Source organism: Odocoileus virginianus, chromosome 6, assembly GCF_023699985.2.
Source record: "Odocoileus virginianus isolate 20LAN1187 ecotype Illinois chromosome 6, Ovbor_1.2, whole genome shotgun sequence".
Classification (NCBI taxonomy): domain Eukaryota; kingdom Metazoa; phylum Chordata; class Mammalia; order Artiodactyla; family Cervidae; genus Odocoileus; species Odocoileus virginianus.
This window is the reverse complement of record NC_069679.1, coordinates 35616656-35633505: the sequence shown is the minus strand read 5'-3', so window position 1 is coordinate 35633505 and position 16850 is coordinate 35616656. Positions and strand designations below refer to the sequence as shown.

The window sequence follows — 16850 nt, the reverse complement described above, 5'->3', positions numbered from 1 at the left end:
ATGATTCCCTCACTGTCCTCTTGTATTAGGTCTCCCATCCCCTGGATCCCAGGTCTTTCTCTTCCTTGGTTTATTAGACCATTGTATGCTGGAGTACATCATCTAGCTCCCTTCTCAGGGGAGCCACATTTTTGATCCCATCCAAGTCTGACACCTTTATTCTACCTTTCTACTGGACTGCTTGGTTGACTGTAGACTGTTAGTTAGAAAAGATTTTTCTCTTAGAATTTTTTTTTTTTTGGTGATGCAGCACAGCTTGTGGGATCTTTGTTCCCCTACTAGGGATCAAACCCACGCCCCTCCCATTGGAAGCACAGTCTTAACCTCTGGACCGCCAGGGAAGTCCCTCCCTTAGAATTTTGAAAGCAGTGTTCCTTTGTTTTTAGGCTTTCAGTGTTTTTTAGGAAACATGATGCCTTTTTGATGACTGTTTTTTTTTTTTTTTTCATATATAGCCTTTTATTCTTTCTCCTGGAAACTTTTAGGATATTCCTTTTATCCTTGGTGTTCCGGAATTTCAGAGTGATGTGTCTTGGCATGGCTTAGTTTTTCTTTTCTTGTGATGGGTTCTCAAGGGACTTTTCAACCTGTACATTTGAGAGTACACTCCTCTTCCCATACTTAAATCTCCTCGTTTGTACATTTTTCTTTGTACAACTCTTATTAATTGAATGTTGAGCACCGTGGGTAGAACCTGTAATTTTCTTATCTTTTTATTTCTTTGCCTTTTGGTTCTAGTTCCTGGGATATTTCCTTGTTTTTATTTTTCCTTCTACCCTTCTGTTGAATTTTGATAATAATATTTCTTGTTTTCAAGAGGTTTTTGTCGTTTTTCTGACGACTGTTTTTCCCATACATCCTATTGCTGTTGTTTCGCAGTATCTCCTCTTGTTACTCTTGGGTTTTAGAGTTTGTTCTGAGGCTTTTCTGTGCTGTTTGCATTGTTTCTCTTGTCTCTGGGTTCCTCTTTTTCTTTTCAAAATGATTCTTTCAAACTAGAGGTTTTCTTCACAGGATCTGATTTTACCTGTCTTATTTTTTCATGAAAGGGTAGGGCACTAAAAAGCTCTGTGAGTCTTGTATACATTGGGCTTCACCGTAAAGTTGGGGCAGGCCACCTTCTTCATGGAGGAAGACAGTCAAAACATCCGTATGGATATTTACTTTTTTAGTAAATATGAGACCTGGCTGCTGATGCTCTGACATGAGGAAGTAGGAAGTTCACGCGTTCACCTTTACTTTGCTGTCTGCTGTGCCCTGTGTCCCTAAGCCCAGGACTGCCTCCCGGCCGCACGCTCCTCCACTGGCGCTTGGGCTGTAGCTTTCTTCATGCTACGAAGATTGTTACTGCGCCTTTGATTTCTTCCTGACTGCCAAAAGCATGCTGACGTTTGCTTGTCTCACGTGTTCTCTTTGTGAGTCACTATCAATTTAATTTTTTATTGTCATTTTAGTGAAATGGGGTGGAGAGGAGATAAGAGAGAAATTGGTCTGCCATGCTTAATTTGGTGTTGGCTTTTGTTTAATTAATTAAAATTATTTGGCCATGCTCTGCAGCATGTGGGATCTTAGTTCCCTGGCCAGGGGTGGAACCTGCATCTCCTGCGTTGGAAGCGCAGAGTCTTAACCACTGAACCAGTAGGGAATCCCAAGTGGTGTTTATTTTTAAATGAAATATTTTTAAATTCAGTTTTTAGGGCAAAAACAAGCTTTGCCTTATCAGAGATGGATTTTATTAGTAATCATCCAGAGAGTTAAATCACTAAAACTGAAATTTTTGAGTAAAAGTTTAAACTCCGATTTACCTTCCTTGATAAGCAGAGCAAAATACTGTTGCTATTACCAGAGTCAGCAGAGAGAGTAGATAAGCCTCTAGGTTTGGCTCTGCTTGGGAAATTGGGAGCCAGAGTTTGGATATATAAAAGAAACATAGTTGTAAGGTCATTTGGACTACTGCAATTAATCTATTATAATATTTTTACTGGATTAGTTTGTCATCCATTAATAAAGGGAAATTACTACCAGGTTTATAGTACTGTTTGGCTCTGTACAATGGTAATTTAACCTTTTCTTTTGTGTTATAGTAATTTTCAAAAAGTATGTTTTTAATAGGAAGCAAAGAATAAAAATTTAAAAATCTCAAAACCCTTTTTATTTTGATACACTTTCACACTTAAAGGAACATTATTAAGAATAATACAAAGAACTCCTTTGTACTCTTTACCTATTCATGAGTTAGCAGTTTGCCACCTTTGTGTTACATGTGTACCTTCTTTCTATATATCCTCCCCACTCCCATCACTGAATAATTTGCAGACCTAATGTTCCTTCATCCCTAAATGCTTTATTCCCCCCTTCAAGAACAAGGACTTTCTTTTCATTAAGCATGGGATATTGGTTAAAATTAAGACATTTAATAACTGATATAGTAGTAGTATTGAATGCATATTCCATTCTCAGATTTCTCCAGTTGTCTCAATAATGTCCTTTATAGCTATTTCCCAGTTGTGGCACCCCACCCATGTCCCCTACATCTCACCCACGATCATGTGTTTCATTTTGTTGTGATAACTCTGTTAGTCTCCTTCAGTCTCTAACGGTTCTTTATCCCTTTCTTTGTCTTTCACATCTTGAGTATTTCTGTAGAGTGTACTTCAATTTGAGTTTTTCTGTTGTTTCTTTATGATTAGATTCAAGTCGTGCAGGGTTTTGATAGGAAATACAGAAGCAATCTGTCTTCTCAGGGCATTATATCAAGAGGTATATGAAATTGGTTTGTCTCATTTTGGTAATATTTATTTTATTAAGGTGATATTTGCAAGGTTCTTTGTTGTAAAGTTACTTTTTTCCCCTCTGTTATTGTAGCAGATGCCTTGAGATTTTATGTACAATTGTTTTATTCCTCATCAAACATTAATCTAGTAATTTAGCATCCACTGGTGATTCTTGATTGAATCAGTTGTTACCAGGATGGTTGCAGGATGTTGATTTTCTGACTTATTTCTTCTAAGTATATGGGGACGTGCTTTTCTTTCTCACTCACTTGTTTATTCATTTATTTTATTAACATGAACTCAGGTTTTCATTTTATTTTTTGACATCCTGTCGCTATTTATTTTGAAGATCAAGTTGTCCTAGATTTGGCTAGTGGAGACCTTCTTAGACCATAATTTTGACATGTCCCTATTGTTCTTGGAGCCCTTACTTTTCTGGCATGGCAACGTGCTCCCGGCTCATCTTGTACTCAGCCTGCCCCAGTCTTGGAATCAGCTATCTCCCCAAGTAGCCATCATTCCTTTTAGTGTGAAATAATGTTTATAACCTAAGATCTCTCAGCAAATAGGAATTAAGAAATATGAAAATGCATATGTGTGTATATATATATATATTTGTTTATATTTATGTGTTTGTGTAACCATGAGTTCATTTTGATACCTTTAATTCCAGTTCAGCACTGCAGGTCTCATCTTGCGCCTTTCTGCATTTGTAATGCCCTTCTCTAACAGTGAGAATCTGGTTCCCATTATCCTCAACACATGTACTTGTTTGCTCCATGCCATAATCAGAGAAAGTAGTTCTGAACTGCTGACCTACACCATTGCAAAGAAAACTGCTTATAACTAGAGCTTAATATTTTTAATGGTGTTTTTTGTCTGTATACTCACAAAATATAAAGTATTATGTTAAAAAATTGTTTGTGTTAGTTTTCCTTCCCTTTCCTTCCCTCTTTTAACACACTTACTTATTTGGCATACAGTCTGCTTCATTTGTTTTTGTTTGATTTCTATTTAAAATTTTTTCGCCTTATCCTTGCTGATTTTATTTTACTTTTTTTAGTATGTAAAATGTGAATATAGGCTTCCCTGGTAGCTCAGATAGTAAAGAATCCACCTACCAATGCAGGAGACCCAGGTTCGATCCCTGGGTTGGGAAGATCCCCTGGAGAAGGGAATGGCTACCCACTCCAGTATTCTTGCCTATGAAATCCCATGGACAGGGGAGCCTGGTTGGCTACAGCCCATGGGATCACAAAGCGTTGGGCACGACTGAGTGACTCTCTCTCACACACACACACACAGTTTCAAAAGTTAAAACCGTACCAAGAAGTGTTACTACCTCACTCTTCTCATTCCTATACACCCTCTATAAACAATTATTTTGATCTATCCTTGTTTCTTTCTTGTAAAACAAACAAAAAAAATTGCAGATGCATGAGTGTTTTCTTTCTCTCACAAAAAGTAGCAAACTAAGTATACTCTTTTGGAATTTCTTTCATTTAATAGTATATTCTGAGTGTCATTCCATGTTTGTAGAAATTTTCCTTCTTTTTAAACCATTCATAGTACTCTGTCGTGGTTCACAGTGAATTCGAACATTCTCCTGTCTTTGGGTATTTAGGTTGTTTCCAGTATTTTGCAATTTCAGATAATGCTGCAGCTAAAAGCCTTGTACAAATATGTTTTTTTTCTTTTTTTGTATTGATATCTTCAGAGAAGATGGAAGGTTTTAACTTTTCAATTGTGTGAGCAATATTGTGTAAGTGATTTTATAATGTTTCAAGTTACTTGTCTGCCTGCTCTTATCTTCACATCTATGGTGACCTTACAAATGTATTCAAGGCTGTGGAAGTGAAGTACTTTATTGTAATTATATTTTTGCCTTGGAAACCTTGACATCAGAGCGCTAGAAGTGGCCTTGGAAACATTTTTAGTCTACATCCATGTTCATCTTAATCAGTTGACTTTTCCTTTCCTTTTACATACTTGTCAGTGCTGTTTTATTGCCTGAGTGCTCAGCCTCAACTGTTTCTAGTAGTTTTCTCTTTTAATTTAATTTGTGTTAGATTCCTTCATGTCATACTGTTAAGTGGTTGCTCCCTCAGGTTATAGAATGGTGGTAAGATAGGACGGTTATACCTAGGACAGAAATAAGGATTTGGGCATCCATTTTCTCCAGTGGGTCTCAGCGCATTAGTGATTAGGATAAACTCAGAGGAGCACTTTGGATTCCTAGATAATGCTGCTGGTCCTCTCAGCTGGTTGATGACTTAAAAGCCTTTGTTTCAACAAGTGGGCATTGGAGTAGAAGGGGGACTTCTTCCTGCATTACTAGAAAACCAGGTAAAAGATTGGGAAACATAGCTTTCTGTCAGAAAGGCCATAAAAAGATTACCTATGTGTTGAGATAACAGTCCCCTCAGTCTGAGGGTGGCTGGAGCCTCCAAGCACATTACTTCTGGCCCCCATGATGACTCTTTAATTTACGTATGTGCACCATACAGATGCATATCATTTTCCATGCATCTCCTGACATGAAAAAGATTTGAAAAATTGGCTCAAGCACAGTCTCAAAATTAGCCTCTGAGAGCCAAGGACAGTGTCCCTTAAAGAGAACCAGGTAATCCTATTTATCCTGGATAAAAAAGAATTATTTAAAGTAGAAGTTTAAACCTACTGTCTATAAAAATAAGCTGATCACCATATCTTTTTTTTTAATATTTATTTTTATTTATTTATTTGGCTGTGCCAAGTCACGGCACGTGGGATCTAGCTCTCCAACCAGGGATCGAGCCAGAGCCCCTGCGTTGGGAGCACAGAGCCCTAGCCACTGGACCACCAGGGGAGTCCCTGATCACCATATCTTAAATCTGGTGTGATTCGAAATCATTTTTATTTGCTTATTTGTTAAGACAGAAGTTAGAAATTTAAAAAATATTTTTGAAGACTTGGCCTGTAACCCCACATATTGGATATTAGAATGACCAAGGTACAATGTATTTTGATTGTTTATATTGGTGCACCATGATTTAATCTTTATCCTGAATACCTCAGAATTTAATGTATCTCAGTATGGTTTTGACACCCAAGTTGCTTATGTACTTAAGTGTTTTATCTGAGTAGCATCTTATTCAGTTGTCTAAACCTCCTTGAAATGTGCTTCTAAAGTACCTTTGCTTCTGAAGTATTTTACATTAACTGTGTAAAGTTTAATGATTCTGACATTAAGGTATATAGTCATTATATGAAGTTTGAGATCAGCTTATTAGAATATTTTAATCTCTTTCATTTGATGTTTTAAAAATAATTTAATTTCAAGTCAGATACCAGAGGAGTTTCTGAAGGATTTTTGCTGACTTATTTATTTGGAATTTTTCTGTGAAAAGGAATTGTCAGCTCCCATCCTTTTAATGTGTGTAAACTAAGGGAAAATTTTATGAAAAATTAGCAGTCATGCTATATGTGGACATATGTTAACTGCCTTGTGTAGAATTAACCCCAGATAGCTGCATTTTTTATTTTAATATATTCTTAAGGGAAGGGAACTGAGAGTCACTGGGGCTTTCTGTTTGTGAGGCCCCTTGTGCCCTTCATGCGCTTCGTCTCATGAAACCCTTACCATAGCCGTCTGAGGCAGAGGTGGTGTTTGTCCTCTGTTACAGATGAGGAGGCAGGCTCTGAAACCAACTCCTTAAGGTCATAGAATAAAATAATGGGAGAGCTAGAAGGTGAACAGAAGACTTACGTGGGTTCTGGAGCCCGTGTTTGCCTCTGACATGTTCCTTCTGAGTCTACAGAGTAATAGTCGCATTCCTAAGGGTAACCAAGTCACTTTGGTACATTTTTGTATTAAAGCAGGAAGGAATTCTTTTGGTGGGGTTAAAGGTCAAAGCCAGGGGATCAAGGCCCCCTACTTCCTTCCGCTGGGCTGACGGGGCACAAGGAGGGTGGGACAACTTAGGAGATGGGGATTGACACGTTTACACTACCAAGTGTAAGGTGGCAGTGGGAAGCTGCTGTTCTAGAGCACAGGAGGCTGGGCTCGGGCTGTGATGACCTCGGTGGGTGGTTGGGGTGTGTGGGAGGGAGGAAGTGTATATATTGTATTCATATAGCTGATGCACTTTGAAGTACAGCAAAAGCCAAGATGACGTTGTGAAGCAGTTGTACTGAAAACAAACCAAAACCCAAAAAATCCCATACACTTTGTTGAGATCTTTAAGAGAAAAGTCGAAATACTTCCTCAGAAATCTTGGGAGTCTGGTTAGGATGTGAACCCTCGACCCCAGCTACAAAGGCTGACATCAGACATTGCTGATGGGTGTGATGGGAATCAAGTCAGGCTGGCTAAGGAATATGTCCGCACTCTTAGGGTGAAGAGAGAATTGGAAACAGAAATGGAGGAGGATATTCATAATACTCATATTCATACTCATAATTATTCAATTAGGTTTTCAAGTATAACCTTAAATAAAATGTGAGGTTTCCCAGAATGCTTATTAGGGAACATAATCCAGAGAGGCAAAAGGAATGAAGGATAAGGCGCTGTAGCTTTTAATGAAGAGAAAAGAAATTCCTGCAAGTGCCAATGACATTTTCTTAAGAATCTTCATCAAGAATTTGGGGTTGCTATGGGAATAGCGGTTTTGAGATTTTTGAAGGTCATTTTTTACTATGTAATGTTTCTGCTCAACAATTAGGTTGTCTTATGCTCAAGACAGCACATCTAGATTTAAAATATTGACAGGATACAGAGAGAGCCAGTCCTAAGTAATGATGGCAGCTCAGTTGATGATGGACTACAGTGTTTTACTGTCTTACCACCTCTGTTGCAGAGGGTATCATCTAGTCTTTGGATGGTTTTGATTCCTACGGCATAGAGCCTCTTGAAGGGTCTCATCCTCACCTCTACTAAACAGCAGTGTCACTCATTCCTGTGAGTCGTTTGGCAGGGGTGAATGGTGGATGCTGTCATCTTAGTAGCTTAAAATAATCATTTCATTTTGCCTGTGATCTTGTAGGTCAGGAATCCAGGAAGAACCTAGCTGGGGCTCCCTCAGCTGGAGTTCCTTAAACTGGAGCATCCACTTCGGTGGCGGCTTCTTAACTCACCTGTCACAAGCCTCTGTGCTCCTGTTTCTGCACCTCTGTCCCCAACACACACTAAGGTGTCATATTTTGCAAGGTCTCTCTGTGTTGTTTGGCTTTCTCATATTGTGTTTCTCACAGGGTGCTTAGGCTTCTTCCATGGTGGCCGGGCCACCCCAAGAGCAAGCATTCCAAGCAATAAAAAGGAAACTGTCAGTTTCTTAAAACTGAGACCTGCAAACTGATACCCAGTCCCTTCTGCCATATTCAGTTGGTCAGGGCACTGACAGAGCCTGCGCAGATCCAAGGAAAGAGGACGTAGACCTGCCTCTCAGTGGGAGGAGTGTTCCAAGAATTTGTGGTTATCATCTATCGTAGGGCCATTAAACAGAAGGGAAAGAATGGCTATAAGAAATACTGAACTATGACTTTACCAGAAAGCAATTTGCTTATCTAATGATTCAGGAGAGATTAACTGATTGCCAACCTTGAATAAGAATGGGACTGAGGCAAGAGAGAGCTGCAAGAGGGGAAAGGTGGAAAGGCAACCAAGATAAACTTGACTTCTTAACTGCCGTCGCTGCCTTGGCCCTGAACCCGCCTCCCGTCTTCTGTGAACCCGCTACTCTGAGCACCTTGGATTGGGAGCTCATGCTTGCTCTCCTCCTCCTCCAGTGTCGGCTCGCTTCTTTCTTTACAGGGGAATTCTCCTGTTCCCTGGGAACCCGGTGCCCACTCTCAGCATGGGCAGCAGTATCAGGGTGGGCGTGAGAACTCAGTGATTTGGGCTGCACTCTGGCTGCTAGGGCACTTTGGCAGTTGCTTAGTGTAGCCGGATTTCTTCTTGAGGGGAATACCTTACGGCCCATTTCCTGCTTTATCCATGTGACTTTACCACTCACCTCTTCCCCCAGTAATTTCAGAGGATTCAAGTGAAGATAGACTTCAGAAATTTTAGCAGAGAATAGGCTTGTGAGTATATGGTTCAGAGAGTGTTTATGGTATAAAGAAGATTATATGCCTTGCTCTCTGAGTGACCGAACAACAACAAAGCATCTAAAAATATATCAGTTGGAGGGTGAACTGGGTTAGTCCTGAAGTATATTTCTACTTGTATATATACTGGAATATTTATAGAACTTTTTATGATAATTCTGCCCTATCCTTCGATTTCAAGAGGAGTAACACTACTGTTGATACTTTTATGGAGTATTTGTGTGTATATGTGTGTGTTTTGAGTAACAGCTGCAAATGTTTTTTCATTGGTATGTTTTCAGACCCATAGAGTTGTAATATTGGGTTTTGTTTTCACTTACCAGTCATGCTTAATAATTTAGAGTAAGTCTGTTTCATTAGGACAGCTTTAAAATACCAGTATCTTTAAATTTAAAACATTTAAATTTAATTTTTGTTGTAAAAGAAGTAATGCTTTATGACAGAATTCAGACAGCATAGTTGAAAGTAGGTCTGTGTGGCTCCAGTCCCCCATCCCATTCTTTTTACATGACTATTAACAGTTACTATATATCCTTCTAGATGTCAAACAATTTATATACAGGTATATAGCACTTACAGGAGCACATAGTATGGAATCGTTAAAGCAAAAATAACAACCTGCTGGACTTCTGCTTTGCAGCAGTCCATGCCTTCAAACATTGAGTTTGAGTTCCAGTTCTGCCCCTTACTAATGTAGCAAGGTATATAACTTCTTAGTTACATGCCACCGCTTCCTTATCTATAGAACAGGCCAAAGCATAGTACACACCTCTTTGGACTATAGAGGATTAAATTAAGGAATACCTATAAAGTGGCACAGTAAAGTGCAGTAGTGCTTGGCACATAGTATGTGCCAGATGAATATTAAATAGATAAAAATGAACTTGACTCTTCAAAAAAAAACAAGTTGTGAATATTTTCTTCTGAGTTGCTAATTTTTTAGAGGGGTGCACTTAAAAACTCTGTGTGTTGTTGGGTGGAGGGGGTGGTGTTCTGAGCTTTACTGTTGGAGCAGCACTTTTGTCTCCAGTGGTTTTGAACAGTGACTCCATAACAGTGACTCCGCTGTTTCTGACGGGCAGTGTGCTGAGAATGTTTGCCTCTCAGGGATTGTGGAGCAGGGGGAAAAAAAAAAAGCTGAAGAGCATTGATTTAGAAAATTATACTACATTAGCAGTTAATCTTTTTGTTAAGCCTTTTAAGAAAATTAGGAGAGTGGAAGAATTTTATCTATAGGGAATGATATGATTATTTCGTCTCTTTTTGGCTTTATCTTCTCTGAATAATTTTATACTTAGAGGGGACATGTGTATCACCCAGTCTTCATTTTACAGTGAAGAAACAGACCCAGCACAGTCATGATGTTCTCAGTTCTTTAAGTAGTAATGATAGGGCCAGGACTAGAACCCTGGTCATCCTCACATTTGTGAATTCTTGAGAAGCTTAAGAGCCTCTCTGCCAGTTGAAGCAACTGCTGAATAGTGGATGCACTGTAAATTGCTTGCCCATCAGTGCTGTGTGCTTGAACTACTTTTGCATGCAGAGTTGGTGACTAAGTTGTGTCATAAGCACTAGTGCATGATGTTTTATAAAAAAAAAAAATTAGGACTCCAGGAGAATTGTTGATGGGGCTTGAATATCACATGTACTCTATCTTATTAGATTCCATGTAGTGAATACTGAGGATATTGAAAATCAGTGGGAAGAAATTTATATTCAGTGTGGATGCCATTTTGTGTTCTGATACAACCTGAAAGTATTCGTGTATAAATAGGCCTCCTTGAGCACAGAATTCCATAGTTTTCTGCCTTTCTTTGTCTCTTGGTAAAGAAGCAGATCAGTCTTCCCTTCATAGGAATGTTGTTGTTGTTTAGTTTCTAAGTCATGTCTGAGTCTTTTACAATCCCGTAGCCTGTAGCCCGCCATTCTTCTCTGTCCACGGGATTTCCCAGGCAAGAATACCGGAGTAGGTTGCCATTTCCTCCTCCAGGGGATCTTCCCAACCCAGGGATTGAACTCATGCCTCCTGCACTGGCAGGCGGAGTCTTTACTGCTGAGCCACCAGGGAAGCCCCCTTTATAGGAATAGTAGGGAATAAAACCACTTTGGTTTGTAGATCACTTGGATGCCTTCCCACCGTCAGTTGTCACTTCTGGATTTCCGGAGAGTTAAAGCTTTGGGGGCTTCAGCAGGAACCCATGAAGATGAGCATGTTTTAGAGTCTGGGGCTCCTCTACCTCTCTGCCTGCCCCGCCTGTGTCACAGCTTCTACCTTGTGCAGAGTGGCCCTAGCTCGGGAGAGGATCCAGAGTCTCCACCCCCTTCAAAGGGGTGCCTCTGCCAACTCGCAGAGCTTGTGGCTGAGGGTGAGAACAGGACAGGGCCCTGAGGCCACAGCAGCAGCAAGAGAGTGAGGGGCTAGACAGTGTCTGTCCCCCAGGCTGAGATGCCCAGGAGCTGAGAGAGGAGACCTCGGCTCGGGGCCGCGAGAGTCTCAGCATACGGGACAGATTGCTGGAGGAGAGTAGCTCTGAGGACATTTCATAACCTGAGTGAAAGAAGACCAGACTCTATTTATGAGATCCACAGTGACCCTCCGTGGCCACGTGTAACAGAGAAATACACTGCATGGCTTCCTTGCCCTGACATCACCTTGAAGTATAATGAGGCTTAGTAAAAAGAGCCTTTATGAGTTCTCAGTTATGGCTTATCATTTTGAACTTCTATAAGTTTCCATCCTTATCACCCTCTTTCTCTCAAGTACCAGCATTTACCATTTAAAAAATAAAAACCTTTGTTTAATATTTTTATGTTTTGCTGAATAGTTTATATCTTAAAAACATTTTTATAGACTGTGTATGGTTTTATTTTATACACACACACAGTATAGTATTTCAGGTTTGTAATGGTTCTTATAGAGTTTTATAGAATAGCCTGCAAACCTCTAATGTAGTTTCCACAGGAAATGTGTTCATCCTACAGATAAATCTGAAACCCATCTGTCTGTAAACTGAGACTACCTTTTATAATAAGATATGTCCCCTTAAGATGATTAGAATGATTTTAAGATTATTTGTAATAGTCTTTTACTCATGGTATGATCTGTTCTATTTATAGCAATAATTGAGCGTTTAACTTAAAGCCAGCATTTTTTCTTCTGTTTTACAATTTTCCTGGGTACATTAAAGGTTTCATAATTTGGATAAGGGATATATAAACAGCGAATATTAACCAAAGCAGTGTAATAAATGGCTTCATAATAACCCTATTCTCTGTAGTTTCCTAGCCTTCAGATGTTCTTCTGTTGTGAAAGTATTACGCACTCAGAGAGTACTGTCCTTTAAATAGCCAAGACCAAATGTCCTATCACACATTAAATCTTAACTTTCTTATTGTAAATATTCGTAATAGAAGAAATTTGGTTTCTTAATTTAGAAGTGAGGTCTTTTTTTGAGATTTAGTAACAGACACCCTCACTTGTTTCTAGTGTTTTGGAATGTCAATGCTGTTTTACTTCCTTTTATTCTTTCTCCTTATCCCTGTCTTAAGCACCTATTTATTTATTTAACTGAGGTATAATTCATATAACATAAAATTAACATTTTAAAAAGATTTTTTAAAAATTTACTTACTGCCAAGCTGTGCAGCTTGTGGAATCTTAGTTCTCCAGCCAGGGGTCAAACCTGTGCGCCTGAACAGTGAAAGTCCCAGCCTTTGGACCCCCGGGGAGTTCCCCAAATTAACCATTTGAAATGAACAACCAAATTCAGTGCATTTAGTACATCTACAGCTCTCATCTCCATCTTGTTTCAAGACTTTCCTCACCCCCAAAATAAGCCCTACACCTGTTAGGCAGTTTCTTCCCTATTCTTCCTTCCCTCAGCCTTAGGGCATATTTTCTAAAATTTAAAACTGAGGAATTAAAACTCTATGAGGTAACTGAGATTTTATAAGACCCGAGTACACTCTTCTAATTTAGTGGGCATCCCTGGTGGCTAAAGAATCTGCCTGCAAATGCAGGAGATGTGGGTTCAATCCCTGAGTTGGGAAGATCCCCTGGAGTAGGAAATGGCAACCCACTTCAGTATTCTTGCCTGGAAAATTGCATGGACAGAGGAGCCTAGCAGGCTACAGTCCACGGGATTGCAAAAGAGTCAGATACGACTTAGTGACTGAGCATGCACGCATGTTCTAATTTAGTAACACGAAGAAATGCATTTACTGAACTGAGTAGAAAAACTAGATCACAATATTGTATGTATTTTTTGTCCATACACACACTGTACAGCCATCGGGGTGGGGGAAGGGGATGAACACTTGGTAGGAAACACAACAGTGATTTTGTTCTAGGTTTTCTTTTCCTCATTCAAAGGAGGAGCAAAAATAATCTTCCCATAGTTACACAAAAAGTAAAACCCTCTAATGGTTAAAAACTTGGGGCCTGAGGACCCTGGAGGTCCAGTGGTTACACTTTGCCTTCTAATGCAGCAAGTGTGGGGAGCTAAGATCCTACATGCCTAGTGGCCAAAACCCCCCAAAAAACATAAAACAGAAACATTGTAACAAATACAACAAAGGCTTTAAAAATGGTCCACCTAAATCAAATTTTAAAAAATAAAACAACTTACTATTGTAATTACTTATTTCAGGGTCATATTAAACTTTTTTTCCAGACTGAATACAATATTTCTTAGTCTTTACTAAAAGAAAAAGATTTGTGGAGGAATAAGACTAGATGATATTTGTAGTTTTTTAATCCTTCAAATTGTATCTCAGATCAGGATTATCTGTTTCAAGTAAACTGTGTTCTAATTTATTTTTCTTTTTAAAAATATACTTTATAGGTCTTTCTTTTCAAACTATAAGACTGTCATGTTTTTATTGATATAAATCAGATACCACAGGGGTGTGTACACATAAAAAGCCAATAGCCAAGACTACCTCACAGTAGTCTTCTCATGTACCTGTGTTAAATAACTGTTAGCAGTTTGGCATTTTTCTTATTAGTCTTTGTCATGTGACTTATATGCACGTATAACAAACTTGGACCCAACTGAGTGAAAAACTAAAATGCCGTCAGGATGGCCCTTAGCAGTTGATATAATGCAATAAGGAAAGGTAAAGGTAAGGTAAAGCCCTTGGTTAACTGGAAAGGGATTTTTACCACTGAAAGCTTTCTTATGGGCTTCCCAGCTGGTGTAGAGTTGAAGAATCCACTTGCCAATGCAGGAGACTCTAGTTTGATCCCTGGGTAGGGAAGACCCCTGGAGTAGGAAATGGCAACCTACTTCAGTATTCTTGCCTAGAAAATTCCACGGACAGAGAAGCCCGGTGGGGTACAGTCCATGGGCTATGGTTGGACATTACTGAGCATGCATGCATGCACAAACTTTCTTATGCACAAATAGAACCCTGTGCTGGGCAGACAGGCAGAGCCCCTTGGATAGTGTATGATTGTACTCCCCTATCCCTCCTTGCCCTCTCCTCCCCTCCTACACAAATATAAAATGAATGTATGTCAAGGGCTTGTTTAACTCATTAATGAAGAAACCAGTGGGATGGTGAAGCTGATTCCAAGAGCATTTGAGGGATTGTGTGAATGCAGACACTGAAGAATGAATGAAGTAAATTGCTAGGTTAGATATAAAATCAATTAATGTCCTGCAGGGTAGTAAAACCATAACCCTCGGAGTATGCGGGACAGATATTATCTCTACCAAATAAAATCCTACAATTTTACCTGTAACTTCATGGAATTTGAGTCCTAGTCAGTAGAAAACAGCAGGTCACATGGTGGTATTATAATTAAATATCTTTGGGATATTCATTGTATCAGTATAATGTGTTTCCTTATACATTGAAAGGGCGTATAGTTCTTGAGTCACTTTATTTCCAGTGTTGGCTAATTTTTCTTAGCAATAAGAAAGGCTGATTGTGACATACTGATTAGGCAAGACTGATATAGTAGGGATCAGATCTTGGAAGAGCTTAGTATCTTGAACTAAGACATTTGAATTTCACTTCAACAAGTGTTTATTGAGCATATACTGTGTGCCAGGCTGTCAGTTTATTATAATCCTGAGTGTTGGTTGCGCTGTCCCTCTCATGCCCCTAGGAGACTGCCTAGTGGTTCTCAAGGAGTCACCTGGGAAGTTACCTTTCTCAAAATAGACATGTTCTTTTGTCCTTCTGTCTGCACCTCAATGTAGATGTCTCTGCCCAGAGAACGTGTGTATTTTGAAAAAGCTGTTTTCAGGTGATCCCTTCTCTTTTAAAATCACTGTTATGTTTATAGGGCTTTAAAAATTGAATAAGTAAACAGCAAGCAAAATTGTAATCAATATTTTAAAAGTTTTCATACCCTGTTTGCCTACCTCATCCCTGTAATAAATAGTCAAAGTAAGTAATATCCTGATTATACCTTCAGCAAGAATTACATGCAGTTATAATTATAGAATTATATTTAATGCAACTGAGGCATTAATTTGGGAAGAATTGGGTTTAGTCTTCCGAATTGTATCCTTAGGCTATGCCTCTCACTAAAGAAACCGAAAGAGTTGTCGTTTATAGTAGCTTATGATCTGTGTGGTAAAGACATGTGATTTAAAGATTTAGACTTAAAAAACGTTTTTAATCAGACAATAGATTGTCCCTCAGTTGTCAGAGACGCTGGTAGAAAGGAGTGAGTGATGAAGGAGAAGTGTGTCTAACTTGTGGCTAAGCCGTTTGAGTTGAGTCGGCAGTGCCAGTGAGCAGCTGCTGTGGACGTGTGTTCGGGTTCCGCGCCGCGTAGCTTTAATTAGGCAGCCATCTTGTGTAAGTGCTCTCGCAAAGCGGGCACTTGTGATCCCAGTGCACCTAAGCAGACGTGGAGTTTGTAGCTTAATCACGGGATGTGGTGTTACAGATTAGGGGAGAAACTGGGGACTAACGTGATACAATTGGTATACTGTGTGTTTTTCTTTTTATTAGTGTGCCGGTCCAACAAAAGCCCCTGGGTCTGTCTGACTTGTTCAAGTGTCCACTGTGGAAGGTAGGTGACTTACTTATCATTACTTAACTACCCAACTTGCTTATTTTCAGTTTACCTTTAAGCTTTGGTCAAAGTTCTGTTGATTCGGATTTATTTAGCACCATTGTTTAATCACAGTGTGTACATACGTCTCTGTACGGCTTCCCTCTCCTGATAGAATCCCTTTGTTCAGCGGTGGAACTGAGGAAAATCTAGTGGTGGGGTGGGGTGGGGAACCCCTTTCTGTTGATACTCAGAAGAATTAATTTGATGATCAAAACAATCTATTCGTAATATTTGATTGACATGTGGCCAGTTTTGTTTCACCTGTTACCTACTCATCCCTACCTTTACTGACCTTTGAATCAAATCCAAGATACCATCTCATTCTTCAGAAAACAAAACAGATAAAGGAATTCCCTTGAAAATGGTCTCACTGTGAAGTTTGTTGTTAATGGTGTCTAAGACGTTCCAAATATTTCACTGTTCCATTAAAACATTTTTGCTTTCTAGGGGCTTAACACTCCCAAAGCCAGTTCAAACCTAAGCATTTCCTCCTAGTTCTTGGCTTCAAAATGATGTTACTTAAATATCAAATACTTTAGTAACTCTTTCTTCTAACAGAAACTCAAATAAGTAGCAGACTTGGTGTGCCGGGTAGTAGCACATTTATTTCTATGGCTCTTTTAGCTTAGAAAATTTGCTTTGAATTTACTTAAGAAGTTAGTAGCTTAGCAGCAAGGGAATGGGAAATCATACTGAATCCTTCAGTCTGAAATTTATATTGTATTTATTTGGGTGGCTTCTCCATTATTATTTGTAAACACTCAATGCATGAAGAGAGCATCTTCATTCAGTTAACGTTTGATTTTTCATATTTTCAGTCCTGGAATTGAGTATTTTTTTTCCATGTACACTTAAGAGTGCTTTTGGAAAATGTTAACTGCATATCTTAATTGTGGTTGTTGTGGTTTTGA

General features: G+C 39.1%; 1 protein-coding gene across 3 annotated transcripts in view; it reads left to right on the top strand.

Moving 5' to 3' along the window:
- Positions 1 to 16850, top strand: part of USP3 (ubiquitin specific peptidase 3) — a 157370-nt gene that overhangs the window by 68378 nt on the left and 72142 nt on the right. For all 3 annotated transcript variants that reach the window (XM_070469158.1, XM_020901533.2, XM_070469157.1), the window contains one exon: positions 15834 to 15894. In XM_070469158.1, coding sequence (XP_070325259.1) covers positions 15834 to 15894 — 61 coding nt within the window. The remainder of the gene's footprint in view (positions 1 to 15833; positions 15895 to 16850) is intronic.